Here is a 13,656-nt window from a genome sequence, read left to right on the forward strand (position 1 = left end):
GTGCAAACGCCCGGTCGCTCAGCCCCGAGCTCACAGATTCAGACGGGGTGGAGGAGGGAGAGACCCAGCCCGATGGGAGTCCAGCAGCCGGCATTCATCTCGTTGGTCTTGGTGGGGATGTGGGGTGAGTACTCAAACTGGCCTCTGCCATTCAGGGACTCAGCGCGGCTGCCCTGATCTACAGAGGAGTCCCAGTGTGTGCGAGCGCCCTTCCCTCTGCAGTCGGGGCATGCAGTAATCACACATCTTCTTGCCACTTGCAGGCGTCCAGCCAGGGGAACCAGGGCAGGATAGATGAGGTCCTACTGAACTGGTGCAGAGATGCAGAGATCCCCTAGGTGGAGTGGTAGATTTCACCCTGTCCTAGCTTTGGTTTTCAGGAACTTAAAAAAATAAGCTAGAGCCCCAAATGTGGTAAATTGGTATCACTCCATTGGTGTCAATGGACCAGATCCCTAATCAGTGTAAATTGGTTTTGCTCCATTGGCATCGATGGGCCAGATCCCCAAATGGGATCTATCTATCTCGCTCCACTGGGGCTGATTTACACCAGATGAGGAGTTTCCAAAGAATATCTGCTGTGTCTTTGTATTTGCGGCCTTGGTCGGGCATTGTGCTTAGCAGTTTAACATAATAACGATACGTCGTATTTACGTGGCGCCAAAGTGTGTTTGGTGATTTACTCTTCAACATAGGCTGATTAAAGGACTAAAAACCAAACATAGATGGTCAAACCATCAGCCAATAAAATGAGCAGAGCCCCATAAATGAAACCAGCCTGCTATTTAGCACTGCACCTTTTGAAATAAAGCAGGGCTCTAAACCATGAAGAAATATGAGGCTGAGCCTCAGCAGGTGTAAAAGGGCATTGGCGTCAATGGAGTTACAGTCAATCTGGGGATCTGACCCATTGACTGCAATGGAGCTATGCAAATTTACACCGCCTGAGGATCAGGTGCAAAAAGCAGTTATGCCATGACTCCGTCTTGTGTAACTACCAGGTCCTCCATCCCTCCCTTTTGTCTATTTATCCACAAATTGCATCTTGTTGTAATCCTAGATCAGGAGCTCTCTGGGGCAGGAACTAGTCTCTCTCTCTCTGTTTGTTCAGCACTGAATACAGCAGGCCTTGATCACTGACTGGGCCCTGTAGCCACTTCTGCAATACAAATAAGAAGCATAACAACATGCAAAGTGGTAATTCTGTGAGTCCTGTAAAGCGTGTGAGCGAGAACTCGAAATAAGGGAAAGCAGCATCAGTTTTTCTTGAGTCATTTCAATCTGGATGTGCTGAGCTTCAGTTGGTCAGGAGATTTTCAGTGAAATGGTTTTTCACCGGAGAATGCTGATTTGTCAAAACCAAATATTTATGCAGGAAAGGAAACATTCTTTGGGATGGTTGCTCAGGTCCAGGATGGAATTTCTGGTCAAAGCGAGAGACAGAGCCCAGCCAGGGCCTGGCCAATAGCCTTCCGGTTTGGGCACTGCCCTGCAAGATGGCTGGTTTCAACTCGTTTATCCGAGTCAGGCAGAGCAGGGATTTAAACCAGCGCCTCTCATACAATGAGTGAATACCCTAACCACTGGCTTATTCTGGGGCCTCTCTCCCACTCTGTTTTTTCTGAAAAAAATTTGAAAAGGCCTCTCCTTTGTCCCAGTGCATCACAGGAACTTTTTTTGAAATCTCAGACACTGTTGCAGGACAGGAAAACCATTTCCCGCCGAGCTCTGTTGAGAATGTACTGATGCACGTGTCCCAAACACAGGGCGGGCGGGCTGGTAGCCCCTCTGTCTCCTTGTCTGGTCTCTCTGAGCGCACCTACAGCAGGTTTTGGGCCTCTTGTCCCCGTCTCAGGGTGGGATCTCACAATTCTTCCACTCTTAGACCAGGAGCTAGGAACACAGTCCCGCTTACACAAACTGGCTACCATCCTGCAGGCCCTACTGGGCTTGGGGAACCTATGACCAGGTATAGCAGCCAACAGCCGCCTTAAACACAGGATTTTTTATTTAGCAGCTGGAACAAAGCATGAGAGAAAAAGGGATTTGAAATCAACAGCCAGCCTTCGTGAGTGTCTAATTTAGGGTTTAAAAGGAGTTATTCAGAAATGCCACCTCAAATTCACACTCTACCTTATTAATCCAGAATAACTCTCACATGTGGACAAGCCCTTACCTAAGTTCTGCCATCCCACCATGGTGACTGAAGCAGGTCACATTTCCTCAAACACCCCGCAGACTCCCATGTCTCAATCTGGTTCCTTCTGGCATCCCTTTTTAAAATCTTGCCAAGATTTTTTGCTCCTGAGGAGGTTTATTCCAGGGTTGGTAGGTTTTGGCCCCTCTTGGCAAAACCAGTCCTGAAGGCTCAAAGGGGATCAAGCGAGAGCCACTGGAGCTAATTGCTCAGCATTGTCCCATAATGACTCTTAAGCGGCGAGTGATAGTGACCATCACAAACCACCTCCTCTTTCCTGCCTGACCCTGTGAGAAACAGACCAAAATGTCCATGCAGAAAACACCATCCTAATAACCAGGCCAATATACAATCGCTACAGGGTGCATCATATTCACCACAGTGCCACTGGGAAACCAGCCCTCCTGTTCCCCAGACAGCCCACGGATTGTGTCCAGATTGCACGGTCCGTCTAACTGAGGTCGTAAGCACCTTAGGGCGAGGGGCGCATATTCTGGAGGCATTGCGCAGGGCCCGCTGTGCTGTCGGTGCTTAACAAATGCATAACAAACCTCCTCCTTGATAACAACAGCCCGGGGACTAATCCTACCCTAGCCCAGGCTGGGGGACCCAGAGGTGACTCAAGAAGAAGTAAATGTCTAGATCTTTTCCATCTCTTCTCTCTCTGGGACAACCTGGCTCTAGGGCTTTATTCAGTCCCTGTTTGGGCAAAATTTCTGCTGGGCTAGCACAGCACCAGTCAGGATGTAGCCCATTGACTTCAATGGGCGTTTGCCCTGAATAGTTATTTCAGGTCTGTAATAAGCCCCCCTCCCCACCCGCCAACACCAGCCAAAGAAGAAGCAGAGGAGGGACTCTGGAAGAGGAAGGGAAGAGGGGAGACACAAGACTTGACAAATTAGACTGCTGTACTGAACCAGCCTCTCGGCCCAGCCAGTCTGCACCTGAGACCCAATGGCTGGGAGGAAGGCAAGCTGCCAATCATCTGTCTGCCTCACCATAGCATCTAGGCACCAAATACAAGATCTAAAGGCCTCAATATGGGGGTCAAACCCACCCAGACAAGGGCATGCAGAAGTAGGAGCATTGGCAGCAGATCGAGGGAAGTGATTATTCCCCTCTATTTGGCACTGGTGAGGCCACATCTGGAGTATTGTGTCCAGCGTTGGGTCCCCCACTGCAGAAAGGATGTGGACAAATTGGAGAGAGTCCAGCGGAGGGCAACAAAAATGATTAGGGGGCTGGGGCACATGACTTACGAGGAGAGGCTGAGGGAACTGGGTTTATTTAGTCTGCAGAAGAGAAAAGTGAGGGGGGATTTGATATCAGCCTTCATTACCTGAAGGGGGGTTCCAAACAGGATGGAGCTAGGCTGTTCTCAGTGGCGGCAGATGACAAAACAAGAAGCAATGGTCTCAAGTTGCAGTGGGGGAGGTCTAGGTTGGATATTAGGAAAAACGATGTCACTAGGAGGGTGGTGAAGCATTGGAATGGGTTACCTAGGGAGGTGGTGGAATCTCCATCCTTAGCGGTTTTTAAGGCCCGGCTTGACAAAGTCCAGGCTGCGATGATTTAGTTGGGGTTGGTCCTGCTTCGAGCAGAGGGTTGGACTAGATGACCTCCTGAGGCCTCTTCCAACCCTAATCTTCTATGATTCTATGATCAAGGAGGGATCATAGAATCATAGAACTATAGGGCTGGAAGGGACATTGAGACATCATCAACTCCAGGCTCCTGCACTGTAGCAGGACCAAGTAAGCCTACGGCTCAGTCCATTTTCCCTTTTGCCCCCATTTATCTGATACACCTTAGGCCCCTCCCCCTCTAATTTTTCTTCCACTGGTGCTCAACTACCTTGGAGGCGGCAATCTCTTTGCATGGGGCCATATGTTGCCCGCTTTATTCACCCTAGAGGTGCCCAAAGGGGTCAGTGGGGCTCTGCGTGTGCCAGTGATGCAAGCCAATTTGGGTTCCAAACCTCGTCATGTAGCTAAGCCAGCCTTGCAAAAAACCATCAGGCACATTTGCCAACCCATGCACAAAATCTGCTAGCAGCCCTGAGTAATGAGAAAGAGAAATCTAACTCTATCAGACTCACCCCTCAGAAAAATAAAATAAAAACCACAATCACTGGCACCAGGAGAGTTGAAATCTGCAAGGCTGCATTAATAAAACACAGTCCTGGCCATTGGAAGCCACTTTGTCTTCCCCACCACTTGTCTGTTCACGCTCCTGCTGTGTGGCATGGATCAGGGCCCCACTTGTGCTAGGCATTGTACAGACATGCATAACAAACAAATGGTCCCTGCCTAAAGGCCTGGTCTACAGGCAGCTTCTGTACTGGTCTATCTATTTTGTTTAGAGGTTTGATTTTTACCAGCACAACCTCCAGTGTGGACACAGCTATACCAGTATCAAGTTACCTTATACCATTTTGTACTTCATTCCACTTCTCATAAGGAAATAAGCTATGCCGGTATAAGCACAGTTATGCCAATATAACGATGTCCACACTCAAGGAATTGTGCCCCTTTTAACTACACTGGGATTGTTAAAGCGGTACAACTTTCTAGTGTAGACAAGGTTAAGTATTGTCTAAATCTTAGACTGTGAGTATTCTGGGGCAACGGCTGCTTTTGTATTGTTTATACTGAGCCTAGTACAAAGGGGTCTTGATCCCTGACTGGGATCTGGAAGTGCAATAGCAGCCATACACAATAATAAATCAAGATTGAATGCCTTTCTTAAAACTACACTCTAGCTCAACCACAAGACATGTGCTTGATTCAGGAATCACTGGGTGAATTCCATGGCCTCTGTTATATTGGATGATTATAATGGCCCCCTTCTGACCCTAAAATGCTGATTTTCAGCAGGTCTTGTAATACAGCGAAAGTTCCAGAAGACTGGAAGAAAGCTAATGTTGTGTCAATATTTTAAAAGGATAAACGGGATGAATCAGATAATTATAGGCCTGTCAACATGACATCGATCCCAAGCAAGATAATGGAGGGGCTGATACAGGACTCAGTTAATAAAGAATTAAAGGGAGGTAATACAATTAATACCAATCAACATGGGTTTATGGAAAGCAGATCTTGTCAAACTTACTTGATATCTTTTTTTTTTCTTTTTATGAGATTACATGTTTGGTTGATAAAGGTAATAGAGTTGATGTAATATACTTAGACTTCTGTAAGGCATTTGACTTGGTATCGCATGACATTTGGATGAAAAATCTAGAAAGATATCAAATTAACATGGCATGCATTAAATGGATTAAAAGCTGGCAAACGATAGGTCTCAAAATGTAACCGCAAACAGGGAATCGTCATCAAATGGATGTGTTTCTAGTGGGGTCCCACAGGATCAGTTCTTGGCCCTATGCTACTAACATTTTTATTAATGACCTGGAAGAAAATGTAAAATCATCACTGATAACATTTGCAGATGACATAATAATCCAGGAGTGGTAAATAATGATACAGAGCAATCTGAATCACTTGGTAAACTGGGGGCAAGCAGACAATATGTGTTTTAATATGTATGCACCCGGGAACAAAGGATGTAGGCCATCCTTACAGAATGGAGGACTCTATCCTGGGAAGCAGTGACTCTGAAACAGATTTGGGGGTTATGGTGGATAATCAGCTTAACAGGCGCTCCCATGCGATGCTGTGGCCAGAAGGGTAATGCTATCCTGGGATGCTTCTATGGTAATCTCAAATAGGAACAGAGAGGTTTTTTTTAACCTCTGTATTTGGCACTGGCATGATTGCTGCTGGAATCCTGCGTCCAGTTCTGGTGTCCATAATTCAAGAAAGATGCTGATAAATTGGAGAGGGTTTGGAGAGAAGCCTCAAGAATGATTAAAGAATTAGAACCCATGCCATATAGTGAAAGACTCAGAGAGCTCAATCTATTTCACTTAACAACAGAAGGTTATGGGTGAGTTGATTACACTCTATAAGTACCTACATGAGTGACAAATATTTAATAATAGGTGTTATGTTGTCTGGAGTCGCTCGTGATTAAGAGTGCCTAGTTCAGGGCAGACTGTCAAAAACACCCCAAACAGGCGGTACATTCTATAATTAGATTTCACCAACCCAGTACCAGAGTACTACAATAGTCTTATAATGGAGTTCACAGACAGTCCCCTTAGACTTTCCAGTCCATCTTGCTACCAAGGCAAGCTGGACTATGTGACAAATGGTCCCTTAAACCTAAATAAATCACAAAATATTCAGGTTACCTCCAGTCCCAAGAGACCAATCACTCACCCAGATCAATTTGTGTCTTAGATCTCACATCAAAGATAGTGCTGGTAGCCAATTCTAAAGTAAACTAACTAAAGGTTTATTAGCTAAGAAAAAGGAATGAGAGTTACTGAGAGGTTAAAGCAGGTGAAAATATCTGGACAGTCTATAATTCCAAATGGTAGCAGAGATGTAATAATCTGTCAGTTTCCCAAATAAAAACAAACAAAAAAAGTCTCTCAGGGCTACCCAGAATAACTCTGGAGATCTCCGTCTTCTTGTTCTGTTATTCTACCCTGTTAGAATCTAAACAGTCCAGAGATGAAGAATTTTTCCCTGTGTCCGTACTTATAGCTTCTCACAGAAACCAAGCTGACACATGGGCTCTTTCTCTGATGCCAGAGAATGAGGAGTGCACTTAGAGTCTTTGATCTCCGATCATCACACACAGTGACCACTTGCTTTGAAATTAGCACTCTCCTGTTAAAGTTCTTCAGTTGCATTCCACAAAGCTTCTTTCTCATTTGAAGGGTTATTTATAGGGCTGTCAATTAATCACAGTTAACTCAAAAAATTAATCACGATTTTAAAAATAAATGTGATTAATCACATTTTAATTGCACTGTTAAACAATAGAATACCAATTTAAATGTATTAAATATTTTGGATGTTTTTCTACATTTTCATATATATTGTATTCTGTGTTGTAACTGAAATAAAAAAGTGTACAAAACCAAAACAATGTAAAACTTCTGCGCCTACAAGTCCACTCAGTCCTTTTTGTTCAGCCAATCACTAAGACAAAAAAGTTTGTTTACAGGAGATAATGCTGCCTTCTTCTTAGTATCATAGAAGATTAGGGTTGGAAGAGACCTCAGGAGGTCATCTGGTCCAACCCCCTGCTCAAAGCAGGACCAACCTTAACTAAATCATCTCAGCCAGGGCTTTGTCAAGCTGGGCCTTAAAAACCGCTAAGGATGGAGATTCCACCACCTCCCTAGGTAACCCATTCCAGTACTTCACCACCCTCCTAGTGAAATAGGTTTTCCTAATATCCAACCTCGATGTCCCCCACTGCAACTTGAGACCATTGCTTCTTGTTCTGTCATCTGCCACCACTGAGAACAGCCTAGCTCCATCTTGTTTGGAACCCGCTTTCAGGTAGTTGAAAGCAGCTATCAAATCCCCCCTCACTCTTCTCTTCTGCAGACTAAATAAGCCCAGTTTTCTCAGCCTCTCATCATAAGATATATGTCCCAGCCCCCTAATCATTTTCATTGCCCTCTGCTGGACTCTCTCCAATTTATCCACATCCTTTCTGTAGTGGAGGGCCCAAAACTGGATGCAATACTCCAGATGTGGCCTCACCAGTGCCAAATAGAGGGGAATAATCACTTCCCTCGATCTGCTGGCAATGCTTCTACTTTTGTAGATGGCATTGCAAAGTATTTACATGCCAGATATGCTAAACATTCGTTTGCCCCTTTGTACTTCAGCCATTGTTCCAGAGGACATGTTTCCATGCTGATGATGCTCGTTAAAAAAATAATGTGTTAATTAAATTTGTGACTGAACTCCTTGGGGGAGAATTGTATGTCCCCTGCTCTGTTCTACCCCTATCCTGCCATATATTTCATGTTATAGCAGTCTCAGATGATGACCAGCATATGTGGTTCATTTTAAGAACACTTTCACTGCAGATTTGACAAAACCCAAAGAAGGTACCAATGTGAGATTTCTAAAGATAGCTAAAACACTCGACCCAAGATTTAAGAATCTCAAGTGCCTTCCAAAATCTGATCAGGACGGGGTGTGGAACATGCTTTTAGATATCTTAAAAGAGCAGCACTCTGATGCGGAAACTACAGAACCCGAACCACCAAAAAAGAAAATCAACCTTCTGCTGGCGGCATCTGACTCAGATAATGAAAATGAACACGCATCGGCCCATCCTGCTTTGGATTGTTATTGAGTAGAACCCATCATCAGCATGGACGCATGTGCCCTAGAATGGTGGTTGAAGCATGAAGGAACACATGAATCTTTACCATATCTGGCATTGACGCTGGCTACAACAGTGCCATGAGAATGCCTGTTCTCACTTTCAAGTGACATTGTAAACAAGAAGCAGGCAGCATTATCTCCTACACATGTAAACAAACTTGTTTGTCTGAGCGATTGGCTGAACAAGAAGTAGGACTAAGTGATTTTGCAGGCTTTAAAATTTTACATTTTTTTATTTTTGAATGCAGTTTATTTTGTACATAATTCTATATTTGTAAGTTCAACTTTCATAATAAAGAGATTGTACTACAGTACTTGTATTAAGTGAATTGCAAAATACTATTCCTTTTGGTTTTTTACAGTGCAAATACTCGTAATCAAAAATAAACATAAAGTGAGTACTGTACACTTTGTATTCTGTGCTGTAATTGAAATGAATATATTTGAAAATGTAGAAACCATCCAAAATATTTAAATAAATGGTATTCTATTATTGTTTAATAGTGCGATTAATCGTGAATAATTTTTTTAATCGCACGATTAATCATGATTAATTTTTTTAATCGCTTGACAGCCTTAGTTATTTAGTTACAGGGGTGCACACAATATAAATGTTTGCCATTACATTATAACAGGATACAAATAAGTGATAACAATGCATGCAGCATCCCTTTTGTTTTCATGAAGTTCAAACACCAAAGACATTCTTATACATTTATCAATCACTTTGATCTATACTAATACACAAGTGGGTCGGCCTGGCTTCCAGCTCTGCATTTGTAAGTGTTCAGTGAAGCCTGGGGCGTTGGCATGTCCTGGCACCTGGCCTGCCGGCGTCACAATGGGCTCTTCAGTCTAGCAGAGAAAGGTAGAACACTGACCCAATGGCTGGAAGTTGAAGCTAGAAAAATTCAGACTGGAAAAAAGGTGTCAATTTTTAATGGTGAGGGCAGTTAGCTAGTGGAACAATTTACCAAGGGTTGTGGTGGATTTCTTGATCACTGACAGTTTTTAAATCAAGATACAATGTTTTTCTAACAGATCTGTTCTAGGGATTATTTTCTAAGGCCTATGTTGTACTGGAGGTCAGACTAGCTGATCACCAGTGAATCTATAAAGTCACGTTAGTGCGGAGGGCCTGCCCAAGATCCCATGCCCTATTTATATTCTGTGTTAAGGATACTATAGGCCAGATCTTCAGCTGAGGTAAACTGATGTAGCCCCATTGACTCTAATGGAGCTAGGGCCTATTTATACCAGCTGGGCCACTGATTCATTGGAGTAACGCTGATTTCTACCAGCTGGGGATCTGGCCCATTGATTCCAATGGAGCTATGCTGATTTGCACCAGCTGGAGATCTGGATCCAAGTATTTAAAAATAACCAAAAATTCAATATTCAGGTGCGACATGAGCGGGAAAGTGCATGGAAACATGGCCCGTTCCTCACGGTGTCCTTGAATCACCTTAGATTGTCTCTGCGCCAGTCCTGTGAGCATTGCACAGCTGTGGGAGAGTGGGGGGGGGATGGTCTATTCTGCTTCTGGCAACATCAGCAGGCTTGCCCGCTCTGGCAATGACAATGGTGCAGGAGGCAGGAATGGCTAAGCTGGATTTCCAGATCCCGCAGGGAGCTTGTTGCGCTTATGGCGGTTAGAAAAATCCACCGTGGATTTGCGAATTGAGCACGTGGTATCTAGACTTGCGGGTGGGAATCAGTGTGGAGCCCGTGATCTCCTTGGAACAGACTGACTAGAACCACAGTTTAAATAAGAAAAGGAGGACTTGTGGCACCTTAGAGACTAACCAATTTATTTGAGCATAAGCTTTCGTGAGCTACAGCTCACTTCATCGGATGCATACCGTGGAAACTGCAGAAGACATTATATGCACAGAGACCATGAAACAATACCTCCTCCCACCCCACTCTCCTGCTGGTAATAGCTTATCTAAAGTGATCATCAAGTTGGGCCATTTTCAGCACAAACCCAGTGAAGACTGTGTGCTCTGAAGATGTCCTTACTTTGCTGCCCACTCCTTCCTCAAGATCACGGCTGGTAAGGGTTTCCTGGTGATTTTCCAGGCAGAGCCCTTGGGGTAGGAATCCGCCTGCACTGCACAACTTCCCATCAGCTTCAGTGGCACACAGCGAATCAGAGAATGCATTTAGTTTTGCTGGAGCTTTGCAATCCTTCTTTCAGCTGCCCCCACACCCTCTGCAGCCTTTGGTGATCACTGAAGGTGTTGGAGCTGCTACCATCTCACTCCAAATACTTTCAAGCAAGCTGGGCCAAATTTCCTTTAAAATGGGGTTTTCAGACGTGAACATGATCCCACTGGGGTGCTGGCAGGGCTTGCACCCAGGGTCTTCTGCACTAAGGACACGAGCTGCAGGAGTGAATCCTCCCCCTAGAAGCAGGGCCAGACTCATAAAGGTCTGTAGGCCAGCCATTGGCAGGGCATGTGTCACAGACACTGAGAGGCAGGTTGGGCTAATGGATAGGGCCACAGATGGGAACTCAGGAGACGTCATGTGACACTTCCCAGGAGTTTCCAGGATTGTGAGGCACCTCTCCCACCGCCTGCCCTTAGCTTGAGGGAGCCTTGTCTGTGCCTGCCGGGGGTCAGGCCCCTGCCTCCTCCGCCCACACAAGCACTGCCTTCTCAGTCTACACAGCCCCACTGTCCCTCTGCAGGTTAGCAATTGGCACAATCCACCCCCAAGTCCCTGTGAGCATCTCCCTGTAGTGCCCAGCCCTCAGTCCACTGGACACTCACAGACGTCACACAGCTGCTGTTCCCAAAGGAACAGTATCCGGTAGCTTCCCAGTTACACCTCAGATCACCGCTCGGCTCAACTCACAGTACGTCGATACGTTTATAGGGAAATCAAGGAGAAGTGTATTTAACAAGGAACAGCGGTTCAAGTCATAGCAAGTAAATAGAAATATTGGAAATGATTGGTTACATGTCAAATAAAACCACCTCCTGCTGTCCAGGCCTAGACTTAACAAACAAGACACTTTTCTGGCTCATGAAGTTTAGCTCACCCAAAGTCTTTCTCCCAGCACCTAACAACCAGGCCAGCTAAACAAGCATGCTGGTGGCTTTTCCCGTAGGTGATGGTTAATGGGGTACCTCTGTACCCCCAGATAGAGTTCCAACCACCCAGTGTCTTCACTTGTAAATGGGGTACCCCCCTGCTGCTTGTTATTGCCTGTCTAGAATCAACCCTGGAGACTTTGTTATTTCTTGATTAGCATTTGGCTCAGACTGTAAACAGTTGTTCATTGTGAAGCAAACAATACCCAATTTGCATATAGCCAGACAGATAGATAAGTGTCTCCTGCTGGAACGAAGGTTGTCTGTCACCTTTTGGTGACCGGCCCTAAGTAACAAACCCGAAGAGCCTAATTTTCAGAATATATAAACAGCACCTTACATATTATCCATACCTACATTTCACAGTGGTGATGCTGATCAGCGTGACACAAGCTTTCAGCAGAGCCCTTACATGATGCCCTCTGATGAACTATTATGTAGAGACCAGACCCACGGGATTCCTGGAACCCTTAGGCACCCCTGTATCCTCTGCCAGTAGGCATCAAGAGGTTGCTGCCCCACACCTAGCTTCTATCCCCAGCTCTCACCTGCTGCGTGACCTTGGGCAAGTCCTTCCCCCTCTTGTGCCTCAGTTTCCCCTCCCACCCTTTCCCTGTCTTGTCTCTCTAGACTGTAAGCTCTTTGGGAGCAGAGACTGTCTCTCACTATTTGTTTGTACCATGCACCACAGGGCCCCAGTCTCCACTGGGGCTTGAGGTGCTTTTGTAATATAAATAATAATAATTGAACTGTGGATCAGAAAAGGCCCCAGACATGGAAGTAGCAGCAGCTCTATCACTTAGGACATTTAAAACAGGCTTGATATAGGGAACGATTCTGTACTGGTCTCATTGGGCCCCAAGAAATCCTTTGCATTGCTTAGGCCTGATAGTCTGTGCTTAGCTCCTTTCGGAGAGGGTATAGTTTGTGGTGTGATGGTTTTATTGAAGGATAGCGAAAGCGCTTCCAAAAATGTTGCAGGGATGGACAGAAGATGTAGAGGAGACTGTTCTAGCAGGAAATGTCCCTCAGCGGGAGCATACTTTAGAACCAGGTGCCAAGGTTCACTGGCCAAGGGGAATGGCGCAGCATTAGCTGCCTGTTTCCTAATGAGAAGTAGGTTTGAACTGTAGTCATGGCTGCCCTGCCCACTTCACTTCTTCTGACAGTCTCTTCTCTTTGCAGTGACCTCCTACCACAATGGAGAAGGCCAGAAACCTGCAGGTCAGTGCATCTGTTGAAGCCTCTTTCAAGCCATGTTGATCTTGGATATAAAATAAAATCCAATCAGGCAGCCATCAGTTACTTAGCTTATCAGCAACCGGCTTAGTGTTCTGTGGCATCATGAGATAGACTTATGCTGGGTTCCTGGCCCTGGTGTGGATATGGCTCCAGGATGTCATTGCAGCAAGGGTTAGGCAACCAGGCATAGCGCCCCCTCGTAGCCCTGGGATGCCTTGGACCCTGAGAAATCTTTGCGGGAGGATTGAATCAAGCAACCCGGGCTCCGATGACTATATTTACCCCTCAACACTTCTGGGGCACACAAGCCTCAGCTACAGAAGGGGGAGGGATAGCTCAGTGGTTTAAGCATTGGCCTGCTAAACCCAGGGTTGTGAGTTCAATCCTTGAGGGGGCCATTTAGGGATCTGGGGCAAAAATTGGGGATTGGTCCTGCTTTGAGTAGGGGGTTGGACTAGATGACCTTGGGTCCCTGACATTTTAAATTTTCCAAAAATGTCTCACCATTGCAAACAGCTCCACTGAGGTTAGCAATGTTGGGAGCCCTAATGCAGACATACGGCTATCTGCCGCAGGGCTTTTAGCATCATGTCTTCTATCGCTGATCAGCCCAAGGCTAATCCACCTGGCAGCCCATCTATCCCAAGGCTGCCAGTGTTTTAACATCATGGAGCTGCAACAGCGTCGGCAACATTTCTCTAGTATAGACCAGCTAGACAGGCAGGCCTTCTCCCCATGCACACTAGTGTGTCTACACGCTCAGAGAGAGAGACACACACACACTACTACACATCTGAGAGTCACACAAACAAACGAGCACCATTTCCTTCCTGCTCTGCTTCACAAAACACCT

The 13,656-nt window shown here is 45.6% G+C and overlaps 2 protein-coding genes across 2 annotated transcripts in view; one reads left to right on the top strand and one right to left on the bottom strand.

Moving 5' to 3' along the window:
- CD5 (CD5 molecule) overlaps positions 1 to 13,656 on the top strand; it is a 25,279-nt gene continuing 11,623 nt past the window's right edge. The window contains exons 1-2 of the mRNA XM_073346902.1: positions 1 to 124; positions 12,747 to 12,785. Of these exons, the coding sequence (XP_073203003.1) occupies positions 73 to 124; positions 12,747 to 12,785 (91 nt within the window). The 5' untranslated portion in view covers positions 1 to 72. The remainder of the gene's footprint in view (positions 125 to 12,746; positions 12,786 to 13,656) is intronic.
- VPS37C (VPS37C subunit of ESCRT-I) overlaps positions 9,039 to 13,656 on the bottom strand; it is a 25,343-nt gene continuing 20,725 nt past the window's right edge. The window contains exon 6 of the mRNA XM_073346905.1: positions 9,039 to 9,376. Coding sequence (XP_073203006.1) covers positions 9,362 to 9,376 — 15 coding nt within the window. The 3' untranslated portion in view covers positions 9,039 to 9,361. The remainder of the gene's footprint in view (positions 9,377 to 13,656) is intronic.

The sequence above is a fragment of the Lepidochelys kempii genome, chromosome 6 (assembly GCF_965140265.1).
Source record: "Lepidochelys kempii isolate rLepKem1 chromosome 6, rLepKem1.hap2, whole genome shotgun sequence".
Classification (NCBI taxonomy): Eukaryota; Metazoa; Chordata; order Testudines; family Cheloniidae; genus Lepidochelys; species Lepidochelys kempii.